A 16186-nucleotide genomic window follows, 5' to 3' on the forward strand; every position below is an offset into this window, starting at 1 on the left:
ACCATCCCATGTGCCATTCCTGCTTCCCACATTGCTTATCTCCTTGTCTGAGGGTTTAGGACATGCTGAACATGACAAGGGGAGTTGGGATGAGGAAGAAAGGGAAGCAGCTAACTAGTGAGATGGGAATGTGAGTTCAGGCATTTGCTTTCTCTGTACATTCAGATGAATTGCCAAAACTTTGTGTTGATTTAAAATAAAATTATTTTTACATAATTCCCTAGTTCAAGTTTGTTTGCCTACAGCAAGAACCAACTCATTTCTTCACTGCTTCAGCTTTGCATTTCCATAGCCCAAAAGCTGATAAAGTTAAAATAGAATTTCATTTATCTATACCCAAAGAGAAAGGATGAAAAAGAATAAAAATGGCAATTCTGAAGTTGAAAGCACCATGTTTACTTGAGGTATCACTCAAACTCATGTGTTTAACCTGTGACAGAGATGCAGTGTTCCTTCTTCCTTTATTTCCTGGTCCTGAAGACATAATAACAGAGTTTGTCCAAACCATTTATTTTCTCCTGGATTCAATCTGGACATCTTTCAAATTCAAAGGAGAAAGGGGACAATATGATTATTTAACTAAGTAATCTGAAGAAATGCAACTTTAATAGACACACAGTAGTTTAGTATCTACTATTTGACAAAATGTCCAAGAGAGAACCAGAAGCAGAAAAATATCAGAAGGAAGGAATAAAATACCTTGTCAATGTCACCCCACACTTCTTTAGGATTCTGTGCCCCAGAAGCAACTTCCCCTCCACCCCTTCTATCTCTTTATTAACACCCTTTCTCTCTGAGTCAAATCTCTTATATTCTGTATGAATGTTAGGGAGGATTGCTTAAGAATTAACCAAGTAAGCAAATGGAGAAGATGTCGATAATCTCCATATGGTTGCTAGGTAACAGGTAACCAGAAAAATACCAAGAATGATGAAAATGGGAAATGTGTGCAACATTCACAAATACAAACTATTTTTAATATTACATAATTTGCAGTGAAAGAAAATTTATTAGAAGTATTTAATTTGCAAACTTCCAACAGGTCACAGTGAATGACATTAAGATCCAGTACTCTTCTCCAGATGAACAATATGTAGCCAGGGTACTGAAAATTTAGTTGTTTTTACAGCTGAAAAAAATTTCATTATTAGTGATCAAGATGGCCTACTATTAAAGTATAAAAACTAAAGGCCTACTTTTTGAGATTTGCTCTATCTGAAACATGAGATGAAAAGTGTATCCTAACAAATGTGCTGTCAGCTACATAGCACTTAAAAGCTTTTTATTTTCAGATTTATAACAAAAGTTAAAGTTCCCTGTATGCTTCTCTTCTGCTACATCTCTAATACATTTAGATTAAATTCTGTTGGCTGCTAACATCAACAAAAATATGAGGCAAAAAATCCCACATAAAGAATACTGATACTCTGGATACCCATCAACATGTAACTTCTTGACAGAAGCAAGGAAAACAACATTGTTAGAAACTAATTATAGCACATTCAAGTGAAGTGGCTAGACAGGTCACTAGGGGAAAGGTGATGCAAGCACAACTTTTATTCTGTGGATAACTTAGCCCATTAAACTATTTTCCTGCTCATGGTTCATAACTCTTTACCCTAGTGTGGAAAACATGATCAAATGTTCAGCGCAGTGGCCATCAACTTTATTTAACATTTATACATTAATAAAAAGAAACAACATTATTTCTGCAGTGAACAGACTCCATAGAAGATTCACTACTTTGTTAGCCCATTAGCGTTTCTTATTCAGTACCCGAAGTGCAGATCAAAATCCATTACAGATAATGATTGCGTTCATTTTACAAAGAAAATACTGCCTCTAAATAGAAATGCTGCCTATGCAAAAGAAATTTTTAAAAATCTCTTACCTGGGATATTTGTACAATAATTCGGTAATTTAATAATTTCAGTGCACACACTAGAATCAAACAAAAAAAAAAAAACCAAACCCAAGGCTAATGAATTTAAGATCTTGTGAACAGCACCAAGAAATCATGCATATTTTTAGGATTCTTTCTAAGAAGGTCAAAAAAATTGTGCAAAATATCTTTTCAGTGCCCATGAGGCACTGGTCTTTGTTTATAATAACATGTAAATTTTTAAATTCAAATCACCTAACATTGCCATTCTGTTATTTGGAGAGTGCTATAATGACAACTATAGAACAAAGTTATCCATTAAAAAACCAGTTTATTTCAATTTAACATTTTTAAAGCAAACTCAGTTTTTAAAACACGACAGGCCCTTCAAATCCTGATGTTGACTAAAATAAAAGAGGTTACTCTTCAAATACTGCACAACAGTTTAAAGCTACTTTTTTCCTTCTTCCATTCTAGTGACACAGTGGCCACAGCAATGCAGAACTACCCACCACACACTTATTTTCTATTTTTCACTTTATGAGAGTGGTTCTGATCCATGGCTGTGAAGAAGAGGCAGATAGCAGCTGTGATGAACACATGAACACCCTCATAAAGCAGTTTTGGAGAGAAGACACTCCATATGAACAGGTGGTAACGCAGACCTGTTATCAAAACAATGTAGATGGCAACTGGAATTGAACGCATTAGAACGTAGCAGAAACAGCCATGGCCCACTGCCGCTGAATTCCTGGTGACAAAAACAAGAGGAGTTCATTCTCAGGCAAACTTAGTAAATACATCCAAGTTCCTCCATTTTAGCATTATTTCACAACACAAAGAATACTCACAGATCTCCAGTTTGTATTAGAAAATTGACTATTGCTACAACAATGTAGCTAATAAAGCTTGTCCTTATCACCACTATATATCCTGTAACGTGTAAGCATGTTAAATGTAAGCATAGCAACTGTCACTGCAATAACGGCAACCAGTGGTTCACCTCATCCTTAGAAGGTTCTATGCTTTAATGTACTTTGTGCTAATTGTTAAATTCTCCACTAAGCAGTTTCAAGATAACTTCATCTCTTGTTGGCCTTCCAGTGCCTTTCCACAGAATCTGGATGGTAAGAATGACTTCAGTACGCTTCACAAAGCTGCCTAACCTGTACAACAGATAATCAGGTGGAGTCTGCTCCCCTTGTGAATTGCATAAAACTTGTCAGGGTATACTGCTGCCCATAGCCAGTAACACTGTGCAAAGCAAAATGAAAATTGTGCTATTAAAAAAACTTTGCAAAGCTAGCTAATGTAACATTCTCCAGAGAATAACATGTTCTCAGGCTTACAGGAGCAATACATTGCATTCCTGTCACAGCAGCTTAGCTCAGCTTGGCCCACTGCATTGCAATAAATGTCTGCTCCATGTGGTCCCTACGTGGTCCAAATCTGCCACCCTGATGTATTCTGGTAGGTGACAGGAGTCAGATGAAAATGGAAGTGAAAGGGTTTTCTGCAGTTCGATTGTTCTCCCTCCTCTGAGGTGCCAACTTGCAGCAGTGATGCTGGGTTGACACGTGTCCATTATCCCCAAACCTCATGTGCAGAGACTAATTCACACCAAATTCAGATGCTTACCTGTTCAGACAAAAGGAAGGAATAAACCTATTTCACTGGAATAATAAGCAGAACATTTTGCTCTCCCCATCAAAATATTTTACATCATCAGTTCCCAAAAGAACACATAGGCAAAAAGTGGAAATGATTTACACTGAAATCCTGATCTGAGAATCTGTTCTGCTCCTCCAGTTTTTAATTCTGATCTTGTTCCAACTAATAAAAATTTAAGATGACTAGTGCTTCTGTGAGATGTAAATTACTCACTTCTGACTAAATAAGCTGCAGAATGCAGTATTTTACATAAAGCACTAAACTTTTATTCCTTAAACCACTATTATTCCTTAAATAAAAATAATTAAGATACAGTCCTGTTTTCCAGCAAAGTCGAAAGCAAAATTCCCAAGGCTTTCAGTGGAAGGAAGAATAGGCATGAAAACAGCATTGAAAAATCAGCTAAGAACAGCAGGTGTGAATGATTGCAAGATACACATTCAGTTCACAGGAAACTATTTCCCTTGCTGCTTAGCCAAGGAAACTGTGACCTGGGAGTGAAATAGGCGGCTCCCTGCTTCTGCATAACTATCTTCGTCTTCAGTGAGCTTGTGTAAATAACCAGCTTTATGTTTAATAACTGATATTGTTGACAAGGATTAAACAAATTGCAGTTCACTCAGTCTTGGCTATTTTCATGCTGATATGACTAAAACCAGTATTTGTAGTAGATGATAAAACTGAATAAACAGAGGATATGGGGTTTTGAGTCAGATAGGCAAACAGGCAATTTTTAAACCATTTTCTAGAGTAAAAAAATGCACTTGATAGACTAGCTAGATGAAGGCTATCAGTGGTTGTGGCTATCACATTTATTAAGCTCAGTGATGGGATTTTCAAGGAAATCCTGAAATTGTCCACAAACGAGCACATCCAGGTCTTTCAAGAGCCCCACATTTTAAATTTAAATTTCAGTCCATATCTTTTTCCCTAGTTTGTGCTCACCTAACAACACATTTAGTACCCTCTTGTGAAAAAACTTCTAACTGTAAATCAATGGTGTTAATTTTTTTAAAAATGTCTACATTTTAATTATGAAGAAACTGGCTGGAAGATTATTTTGAATCTCTGTGTGTTCACTTCTTCGTTCAAAAATAGGTAGACGTAGTATTTTAGATACATTTTATACTGGAATGAGAGCACACAGTCATCTTTACTAGTAACATTCAAATTCTGCAGTTTCACATTATGATTACTAGCAAAGAATCGCCAAGTCAACAATTAAATGGTACAATTCTTTCTGGATTCTGATATAGTAAAAATAATGAACTGTTTTCTGCTTACATAATACCTTTACTTCTAAAGGTCTCAGCACTCGCTTCATCTCTCAACAAAACATAGACACCTACCTGCAGAGGGAAATCTTGGACAGTTTCACAGTATAACGCAGTGGCACAATTTACATAAGGCAACAGAAGCACCCTGTATCTTCAAAGTTAAACTGTTGGTGGGGTTCAATAACAGGATAATACAGTTTATTTTGGAGCTGATATCAGAGTTCACATCTCTGTTGTTGCAGAAAACAGTACTGGAATGACTGAGCACGAGCAGTTAGACCTAGTCAGTTATTCTGACACTAAGGCAGCAGCTTAGTTCCTTGAGCACAGCACCATTCTTTCTTCTTGCCTCTGTCAGGCAACTAATTTGCTGAATAGCTAAGAATAATGACTTTGTGTGATCCTTCTGCTCATTTTACACACACAGAGTGACCTCAGGGTACAGGACTTTGCCAGGCCACAAGGAACACAGTGGCCAGGGATCAGGCTGCTGCTGATAACATGACCAACACAGTCCAGGTAGTTGAGCTAGTGCTTGAGTTACTCCAAAAGAAGTCACAATGAGAGCACAGAAAGCTGGCTGTGGCATGCCACTCATGTATTCTAGCGTTTATGAGCTGGATGAGTCAGTAATGAATAACCTTGCAACCTCTCAGTGCTGTTTCAGTGGAAACAACAGAAGATTACAGGACACGTCTAAAGCATCAACCTCTAACTACTCCACGCTGAACTGTCTCTGCAGCAGTTAATGCTTTTTCTTATTTAAAGGAGAACAGCATAGAGGGATGTAAACTGTACACATTACCTCCATGTTCTAACAGAATCAGCACAATATTAAGGCCTCTGCATAATGCAGGAGTAAAAAAATTAGTAGCCAGCCTCTAACACTGAGGTCATTTAGCAAGTTAGCTTCTGGGGAGAAGAAATCCAAATGTGAATGAGAAATCCAAATGTGTTAAAGAGACAAAGCATATCCAAACTTCATGCAAGATTGGTGCTGAAGATTGCTAGATCCAGAAGAAACAATGCCTTCGGCCACTTCTGAAGCAAAGAACATTAAAGATTCCCAGCACTGAACACACCATATTTAGACTGAAAACCTTAAGTATAGTCTAGAGCACATACTGGCTTTCAACAAAAATAATCCCTTTTAATTGAATATTTAATATGCAGAAAAATATGGCCAAGAAATTGTGCTATTGATAGACTTTCTGCTTCTTTGGCTCTCCTAAATCCTTACTGCCAATGTTTTGTCAACAAATCTTTTACCTTTCAATCTGTCACTAAGGTGCTATTAAAATGCATAATACAAGGTTTATAAAATGAAAAAAATTATGATGCCAAAAACATGAAAGAAAAATAACTCTTTTCTTGTGACAGCATGTCTCCCATTTATATAGAATATCTGGCAGATGGTGGCACAAATTTTGTAGTTTAAAAATCAAGCAAAAAAACCCCTCCACAGACAGCCCTACAAATGCCTCCACAAGGAATTTTAAAATACCGTCTTACATTGTTTCAACCTTTGTTCTAAGCCACCAAACTAAATGAACAGTTTAGAAATATGCAAGCATATGAGTGAGGAATACCCCAGTATTGTCATTTTTCTGGGATTGGGGGGAGTCATGTCTGAGGGTTTCAGTATGAAATGTGCTGAATCCTTTCAATGAAAGTTATTCTCAAGCATTTCTGCCCTTCCAGCTCCTCTTTTCCAGCTGAATATCACTGCCTAGATTACCTCTTATTTGGGATACTAAATTTGCATATCCAATGGCAATTTTTATGGTATTAACATTTTTTACTGTATTAGTATTTTTTACTGTATTAGTGGCACTTTTCTTTCCAGGCTTTCTGCAGTTTCAAGTTTGCAAGATCTCCCTGTTTATTGCTCTCTGAAAATAATTGGCACTTTGTTAATCTGCCCTGTATATATTAATAAAGGGTTGAAGTCAGAAACAAACCTGCGATAGAGTATCTGCAATCTATAAGAAATTCCTCTGACCTAAGTAAATATCAATTAGTTTAGCAGCAAGAACGAATGTCTTATGTCTCTTTCACATGTCATACTCTTACATAGCATCTGCATTGTCATGGAAGAACACTTTATATTTTTAGCAGATCCAAGGGAACCAAGAGTTCTTCGGAAATTTATATGATCAGCTCTGGTATAGCCTATCAATCAGAACAACATTAATTCTATAGAGTCATGGGTTTTTACACCAGATGCTATCAAATGGACAGATGGCAAAAAGGGCAGTTGCCAGCAAGCTAAAAGGGAGATAACCATTGATATTCCTGTGCATTCTCCTTCCCAGTAACAAAGGCAGAGAAGCCCAACTACCTGAGCAAGGCAAGTGTCTGTGGTAGTTAAGTTACAGTGGACTGTAGTATGTGTGGACTGTAGTATAGGGTTCAGCAGGTTCTCATGCAGACTTAGCTGTAAAAAGCTATTAAGATCTGAACTGAAACTTCAATTCTCTGCATTTCAGCATCAAGAGCAGGAAAAACAGGATCATATCAATGGTTTTGCCTGTTAGTATAATCAGTTGTGCTGGGAGCTTCCTGTCAGAAAGAGAAGTAGTCTCAGTCATCTAGCAGAGGTAACTCTTCTCACTGGCATCCACTGCTGGCTAACCTGCTTAGAACAGAGCTTTATATAAAACACAGGGCATACTATATTAAGTTTCAGATTCCTTCTTCTCTTCTTCAGTCAGGCTTGGGCTCTGAAAATAGTTCCAGAGGAACTCCTTAAACTGGAAATCTAAATAAGATTTATATTGGATTGCAAGTAGGAATCCAGTTATGGTGGCAGTAGGCCAGAAGGTCTCAACAGCCACTTTGAATGGCTACTACCATCATGTAACTGCTAGGGCAAGAAATCAGCTGTACCTTTAATAAAGGCTTTTACAAATCTTGGCAACCTACCTGGAAAGATGTCCGCTAGATCCAATTTGTCCTCTGCATGTGCTCATTTCCCCAAATACTAATCCTGTGGCAATCAACTTACAAAAGACTGGAAACTCTCTGCTTTTCAGCTTCACCTGATCAGTCCTCACATTCCCTTATAGAAAAGAGAAAACACTTCACAAGCTCAAACATCCGTGACTATTTCAGGATTGCATGCAAAAAGATAGCTAAATTGCACTGTAGGCAATATGGCCATGTAATCTCTCGATTTCTTCACCACAAAGAAGCTACTCCTTTTCAGTAGGTACCTCTGGCTCAGGAAACCTGCTTTCTCCATGCAAGCTACGATTGATATTGATGAGCTCAAGCCATTCTTCCAAGACACGATTTACATGAAATCCTGAGTGCTCTGCTCGATATGTTTTTCCTCACTACTTCTGTGGTGGGCCATATTGGTATATATGCAGTGACTGTTCCTGCCTGTTATCACTGCCTCAAGCTTTCCCACAAGGCTTTGTTCAGGTTAATCCTCAGCATGTGTTACTCTGTTCAGCTCCAAGAAAACCAAGTCTATTCCTGTTGACACTGGCCCAGACTTTAAGGCAAGAAGATATAACTAAATCATTAAAATTCCTAACCAGCAAAACAAAAATTATAGTTATTTCAAAGCCCAGCATTAGTCAGTATTCTACAAGTATTCTTCCAAAATCCACTTAGCATTTCTGAAGACTTACAGTAGAAAAAAGCCTGAAGCATTTTACAACAGCAACATACATGCAGGTAATAACAAGGAAACTTATAGTTTGATTTCCTGTTAAGGTGCATCTACTGGCTTTCCCACCCACCTTTGTAAACAAACATCTCTTTTTCATCATCTTAGCTTAAGGTGTAAGGGAAAATTGCATTCAACAGTTGTTCTGGACAGGCAGGCCATGAAGAGACTTTACAGACTGTTACCATGTTATTTAATGAAATTCAAACTTAACCAGTTTAGAATATACTAGTCTAACAGGACACGAACAGTGTCACAAGGCACTTCTAGAGACAAAGCACAAATTACTTAAGTAATATGTAGGAAATTATTTAAGTATGGGCAGGAAACTGGCCAGCAAGGCCATACTCGGGGTGGTGATCAACGTTTTTTACTCAGGCTGGCAGCCTGTCACAAGTAGGGTCTCCTAGGGATTGATACTGAGCCCCAGGCTGTTCAACATCTTCATAGATGATCTGGATGGTAGGATTGAAAGCACCTTCACCAAGTTTGCTGATGACACTAAACTGGGTTGTAAGGTGGACACATCAAAGGGAATGCCATCTTATAGAGAGACCTGGACAGGCTGGAAGAGTGGGCTACCAAGAACTGTCTGATGTTTAATGGAGACAAGTGCAAATTCCCGCGCCTGGAACAGAATAACCAAAGGGCCCAGTACAGGCCAGGATCTGTGTGGCTCGCAAACAGCCTTGCTGAAAGGGACCTGGGGGTGCTGGTGGACAACAAACTGAACATGAGTCAGTAGAGCACCACTGCAGCAACAAAGGTAAATCAGGTCCTGGGCTGCATCCACAGTGACATTACTAGCAGAGATAGAGATGTGAACATCCCGCTCTACTCAGTGCTTGTTAGGCCACACCTGGAGTACTGTGTTCAGTTCTGATCCCCACAATTCAAAAAAGACATGGACAGACTGGAGAGGGTCCAAAGGAGGGCCAGAGATGATCCAAGGGCTGGAGAGCCTGCAATACAAGGTAAAGCTGTAGGAGTTAGGTCTGTTCTCCCTGGAGAAGGCTCAGGGAGACCTCATCACAGTATTCCAGTACTTAAAGGGTGGTTACAAAGAGGATGGAGATACTCTCATCATCATGAAGAAGACAAGAGGCAATGGGTACAAGCTGCACCAGGATAGGTTTCAACTCAGTATAAGACATACCTTTTTTACAGTGAGAACAATCAATCACTGAAACAATCTCCCCAGGAATGTGGTAGAGTCCCCATCACTGGAAGTTTTCAAGATGTGATTGGACAGGATGCTACATAATCTCATGTAGGCTCCCTTTCCCATGAAAGGTTGGACCAGATGATCTTTTGAGGTCCCTTCCAACCTGGACTGTTCTATGGTTCTGTACTGGGTCTGGTTGAGCCAGAATCGGTTTTCCCCTACACCAGCCCCCATGGTGCTGTGGTTTATGTTGGGAGCTGGCAGGGTGTTGGTAGCACCCTGGTGTTCTGGCTACTGCTGAGCAGTGCTTACACAGCACCAAGGCTCTTTCTGACATTTTCCCCCCTGCAATGGACAGGGTGGGCAAGATCTTGGGAGGGGACACAGCCAGGACAGCTGACCCAAACCGACCAAAGGGATATTCCATACCATATGACGTCTGCTCAGTATAAAGCTGGGAGAAAGGAGGAAGGGGGTGGGGTCACCCTTGGTCCTCCGAGGCAACCACTACGCGTATTGGAGCCCTGCTTCCTGAGAAGGCCCGACATCGCCTCTTCATGGGAAGTAGAGAATAAATCTGTTTTCTTTTTTGCTTCTGCACACAGACCTTTGCTTTGCTTTGCTAATATTAAATCTGCTTTTGTTTTACCCACAAGGGTTGTTTTTCTCCTGTCTTATTTTCTTTCCCCTCTTTGCCCTGTTGAGAAAAAAGGGGGAAAGGGGGGAAGTGATGGAGTGACTTGGTGGCTACCTGGCATTTAGCCAAGGTCAAACCACTATGGGTTCTGTGAAGCAATGCTTGCTCTGCTCCACTGAGGGCAGAGTCACTTCTTTCTTGTATTTTTCCATTACAGTAACTATTTTTAAACTTGTGACTTAACTAAAATAAGAGCTCTCTCCTCAAATTACTCCTGCCACCCCAATAACACACATTTGAGAAGAACTTACATGCTTCAAGAAAAGGTGTGAGAAAAAAAGACAGAAAAATCCTGGATAAATGCACAAGGACAGTATTCTATCTACTGCAAGCAGAACGAAGCAGTCAGTTATGTTGGTCACAGAACAGAGAAGGACAGAAAACAAATGGTGACAAAGAAAAAAACCTGCAAGAATAGTAAGGTGAGACTATTGACAGCAAAAAGTACAGGCTACATCCAGAAACATTTCTACAACAAAGAAGGATGTAAGCAAGTCTACAAATACAGTCCTCTCTTTCCAGAAGTCCCCCTCTGAATCCTCATCTCAATTCAGACTAGCCTAAACATTCTCATGCATGGCAGTGATGCACCAGAGCACATTCTCCAGCAGCTCTTGGAACAGCTGTGCCAGATTGAGTTTTGGATAGCAGATGCAGGCCTGCAAGTCCCCAGCTGCAGTGACTGCACAGGGCCTCTCCCTAAAGCTTGCAGAGAGGGTCTTCTTTCCTGTAGCACATACACTGTTGTTGAAAAGCTGTGTCATCAAGTGGAGAGTTATGGGAGGAAGTGAGCAGGCTTTGCAGCATTGGAGAGGATGAAAGAGAGCCATGGTCTTCTCAGAGACCCTATAGCTTAAAGGGCCTTGGATGCCAACTGCGTGCAGACACAGGAAAAGCCTGTCCCTAGCAGAATGGTAAGTGAAAGTTCTGTGGAAGGCCAAGGCTGGAAGATGGTGACTTCTTGCATCAAGAGGAAGGCTCCTGCTCCACCTGAAGGCTTTCAACTACAGAAACTAGAGGCAGGTTCACTGTCTTCAAGGCTGAGGATTATCTGGTGGTGCCTTTGAGAGCGCTTATAGGTAAGGATTGAAGAGCAGACCAGTACAGGTCACATTGTAATGGGTGTCTGCTCTAGGCTGTCTGACCAGAAAAAAAAGTAGATGAGACCTTTTACAGACAACTAGGTATGAGTGGCCTTATGTTTGCAGGCTGTGGTCCTCATGACGTACTTCAACCACACCATCTGCTGGAGGGATAACACAGAAAGTCATAAGAATCCAGAAGGTTCCTGGAGAGTATCAGTGACAACTTCCTGACCCAACTGATAAAGAAGCCTATGAGAAGATGTGCTCTGCTGGATCTCATATTCATAAACAGGGAAAAACCTGCTGAAATTCAAAGGCAGCCCTGGCTTCAGTGACCATGAGATGGGGAGAAGGAGAGGAGAGGGAGAGGGAGAGGGAGAGGGAGAGGGAGAGGGAGAGGGAGAGGGAGAGGGAGAGGGAGAGGGAGAGGGAGAGGGAGAGGGAGAGGGAGAGGGAGAGGGAGAGGGAGAGGGAGAGGGAGAGGGAGAGGGAGAGGGAGAGGGAGAGGGAGAGGGAGAAGAGAAGAGAAGAGAAGAGAAGAGAAGAGAAGAGAAGAGAAGAGAAGAGAAGAGAAGAGAAGAGAAGAGAAGAGAAGAGAAGAGAAGAGAAGAGAAGAGAAGAGAAGAGAGAAGAGAAGAGAAGAGAAGAGAAGAGAAGAGAAGAGAAGAGAAGAGAAGAGAAGAGAAGAGAAGAGAAGAGAAGAGAAGAGAAGAGAAGAGAAGAGAAGAGAAGAGAAGAGAAGAGAAGAGAGTAAAAAGCAAAATCACAACCCTTGACTTCAGGAAAATACATTTAGGCCTCTCCAGAGATCTGCTTGAAAATTCTACAGGAAAGACCCTGGATGGAAGAGGGGTCCAAGAAAACTGGCTGATATTTGAGGATCATCTCCTCCAAGCTCAAGAGCAGTCCATCTCAGTGAGCAAGAATTCAGGCACAAATGCCAGGAGGCCTGCATGGATGAACAAGGAGCACCTGCCAAAAGTCAAACATGAAAAGGAACCATACATAAGGTGGAAGCAGGGACAGATAACTTGCAAGTAACACAGAGACACTGTCCAAGCATATAGAGATGTAGTTAGAAAAGACAAAACCCACCTGGTATTGAATCTGGCAAGGGTTGATAAATGCAACAAGAAGGGCATCTATACAAGTACAGGAATGGGAAAAGAATACCAGGGAAAATATGTTCCTGCTGCTAAAGGCAGCAGGGGACCTGGTGATACAAAACATGGAAAATGCTGAGGTACTGAATACCTTCTTCACCCCAGTCTTTGCTAGTAAGACTGTTCTTCAGAAATCTAAGCACTCACAGACCCAGAGAAAGTAGACAGCAAGGAGGACCACCCCTGATGGAAGAGGATCAGGTTAGAGAATACTTAAGCAAACTGGACATACGTTCATGGGCCCTGATGGGATGCACCCATAAATACTGAGGAAGCTGCCTGATGTCATTGCAAGGGCACACTCAGTCTTTGAATGATCATGGGAATTAAGAAAGTTGTCTGAGGACTGCAAGAAAGCAACTGTCATTCCTATCTTCAAAAACGAAGACCCAGGGAACAACTGGCCAGTCAGCCTCACCTCGATCTGTGGGAAGGTGATGGAACAACTACTCCTGGAAACCACTTCCAGGCTCATGAACGACAAGATAATCAGGAGTAGTCAGCATGGCTTCACCAAAGGGAAGTCATGCTTGACCAGCACGATACTCTTCTACAGTGAAGTGACTGGCCTGGTAGATGAGGGGAGACCAGTGGATATAGCTTACCTAGACTGTAGTAGGGTTTTTGACACTGTCCTCCGTCAGATCCTCACAGACAAGCTAATAAGTGTGGGCTGGAAAAGCAGATGGTGAGGGGGACTGAAAACTGTCTTAATGGTCAAGCCCAGAGGGTGTGGAACAGTGGCACAAAGTCTAGTTGAAGGCCAATGACTAGTGCTGCAGGGATCAACAGAGGGTCCAATACTGTTCAACATTTTTGTTAATGACCTGGATGATGGGGCAGAGTATGCTCTCAAGAAGTTTGCTGATCATATAAAACAGGAGGAGAGGCTGATACACCAGAAGACTGTGCTGCCATTCAGAGGGGCCTCAACAGGCTAGAGAAATGAGACAACAGGAACCCCGAGAAATTTAACAAAGGGAAGTGCAAAGACCTGCACCTGGGGAGGAACAGCCCTATGCATTTGTACACACTGGGGGCAACCCAGCCAGAAAGCAGCTTTGAAGAAAAGGACCTGGGGGTCCTGGTGGACACCAAGTTGTTATGAGCCAGTGACATGCCTTTACAACAGAGGCCACTGGTATCCTGGGCTGCATTAGGGTGTTGCCAGCAAGTCGAGGGATCCTTGCCCTCTATCCAGCACTGGTGAGGCCACACCTGGAGTACTAGGTCCAGTTCTGGGTTCTCCACTACAAGAGAGATACGGAGATACTGGAAAGAGTCATAAAGGGCCATAAGATGATGAAGGACCTGGAACATCTCTCCTACGAGGAAAGGCTGAGAGAGCTGGGATTGTTTAGCCTAGAGAAAAGAAGACTCGAGGGGGATCTTATCAAAGTAAATAAATACCTGCAAAGGGATGCTGCCTCATGGTGCCCAGTGACAGCACAAGAGGCAACGGGCACAAACAAACATGGGACTCTGAACGTCAGGAAATACATCTTTCCCGAAGGATGGCTGTGCATTGGCACAGGTTGCCCAGAGAGTCTATGAAGTCTCCATCCTTGAAGATACTCAAAGCCATCTGAATATGGTCCTCAGCAAGAGGCTGCAGGTGGCCATGCCAGAGCAGGGGGATCAGACAAGGTAACTTTCAGAGGTCCCATCCAACCTCAGCCATTCTCTGATTCTGTGAAGTGGGTATGAGAAGGAAAGAAAAGGAGCAAGAGGGAAAGAGGTGTCCTGGTTCAGCTAGGATAGGGTTAGGTTTCCCCAGCAGAGAGAGAGGGGGAAGGGATCTCCAGCCGGGTTATTCATACCATGCTGGCGTCAGGTCCAGGGGTGGAATCTTTTTACTTGCTCTTTGGTGGGCTTGGTGGCGGGAAGCTGTTCCGTGACCATTTAGCGGTATTTCTCTGTATATCGTTTGTCTTGTTCACTGTTATTGCTGTTTATTGTTGCTATCATTGCCACTGTTGTTGTTCAGATTGTTCATCACACTGTTGTATTAAATTTCTTCTTATTTTAACCCGGGGTTTGTGCCTCACTTCCAGCCCGACCAGCTGCAGGTGGGGGAGGGGCAATGGCAACATGCTCTCCGGTCCCGGCAGGGCTTAAGCCATTACAGGAGGGCAGGGCATAAAAAGCAACTGAGAGAAAAAAAGGCAGAAGGAACAAGTAAGAGGGAAAGGGAGTGGGTGTCAAAAGGAACAATCAAGATTGAAAGACAGGAATAGGAAAAGGTAGTTAGAGGGGGAAGGAGTGAGCAAGAATGGAAGAGAGGCAGAGGAAGAAGCAAGCAAGAGGTGAAAAGTGATCAGGACAGGGAAGAAAAGAGAGAAAGCGACAGAGGGAAAGAGGGAAAGAGTGGAAGAAAGACATCAATTGAGAGGACAAATGATAATAAGAGAAAGGGGCCAAGGAAGTGGGAAGGCAGAAATGGATGTAAATCAGTAGGAAAGATGGTGTAAAGTGAGATGCAAGAGGGAGTGAGTAGGAAAGAGAGGGACACAGAGGCAGAAGGAAAAAGACAAAGATCACAGAAGGGAAAGAGTGATATGGAAATACTGTGAGGAGGAGAGGAAGGTGGAAAGTGAGTGTAAGCAAAGAAAAGCATGAGGCAAAGACAGCAAACAGGGAAAGAGGGAAAACAAAAAGAAAGAGAGGGGAAAGCAAGCAAAAGATGGAAAGAAAGATGGAAAAGTAAGCAAGAGGGCAAGAGCAAGAACAAAGGGAATGAGTGAAAGACAAGGATAGAGACCTTGTTCTCCCATGACTTTTCTCATGTTTGCCCTTCTGATTCTCTCCTCTATCCCACTGGGAGGGGAGCGAGCAAATGGTTGTGTGGTTCTTGACTGCACACTGGGGTTAACCCACAACAGAGGGAAAGTGCATGAGACAGCAAAAGCCTACATACAATGGAGAGGAAAAGAAGGATTACAGAGACTGGAACATGCAAAAGAGAAAGTATAAGCAGATAAGAAGGAAAGCACACAACAGATATGAAAATGGCATGCACAATGGAAGAAAAACATGCACTGGAGGGACAGCATGTAAGAAAGGGAAAGAATGCAAGAAAAAGCATGAAGAAGTGTGACAGAGAGGGGAGGAAGAGAGCACAAGAAGGGAAATTGCACAGGAGACACACAAAAAACCCAGGACAGCAAGAAACAGCATGCAAGAGAGAGAATGCGCACAAGAGAGAGGGAAAGCTCTCACAGACAAGAAATGGGGAATAAGCACGAAAGAATGAGGAAAAAGGCACAACAGAGACGGAGAACAAGAAGGAGGGAAAGAAGAAGTGCATGCAAGAGCAAGGGACAGTGTGCATGAGAGAGCAAATGCCTGAGATTAAGGGAAAGAGTGCACAAGAGAAAGAAGCTACACAGAAACTATAAGAAAAGCAGACACATGAGAGAGAGGTAAAGACAGAGCATGCATGAGAGAAGGGGAAAGCATGCAAGACAGAAATTGTTTGCAAGAGGTAAACATGAGATACAGGGAAAGCCTGAGGCAGAGTAAGTGTGTAAGACAGGAGGGGAAAGTGAGAGTTTAGCAAAAGAAAAT

General features: G+C 41.8%; 1 protein-coding gene across 8 annotated transcripts in view; it reads right to left on the reverse strand.

Annotated features, from left to right (window-relative positions):
- Positions 1 to 514: 514 nt before the first annotated feature.
- The window catches only part of PIGG (phosphatidylinositol glycan anchor biosynthesis class G (EMM blood group)), a 103625-nt gene continuing 87953 nt past the window's right edge, over positions 515 to 16186 (reverse strand). For 3 of the 8 annotated variants that reach the window (XM_074931485.1, XM_074931484.1, XM_074931490.1), the window contains 2 exons: positions 7662 to 7666; positions 515 to 2625 (listed from right to left, as the gene is read on the reverse strand). In XM_074931485.1, the coding sequence (XP_074787586.1) occupies positions 2402 to 2625; positions 7662 to 7666 (229 nt within the window). In that variant the 3' untranslated portion in view covers positions 515 to 2401. Of the gene's footprint in view, positions 2634 to 7661; positions 7667 to 7755; positions 7892 to 16186 lie in introns of all 8 variants that reach the window. The other 5 variants (XR_012635493.1, XR_012635492.1, XM_074931486.1 and 2 more) reach the window with 3 other exon arrangements.

The sequence above is a fragment of the Athene noctua genome, chromosome Z, assembly GCF_965140245.1.
Source record: "Athene noctua chromosome Z, bAthNoc1.hap1.1, whole genome shotgun sequence".
NCBI classification, from domain to species: domain Eukaryota; kingdom Metazoa; phylum Chordata; class Aves; order Strigiformes; family Strigidae; genus Athene; species Athene noctua.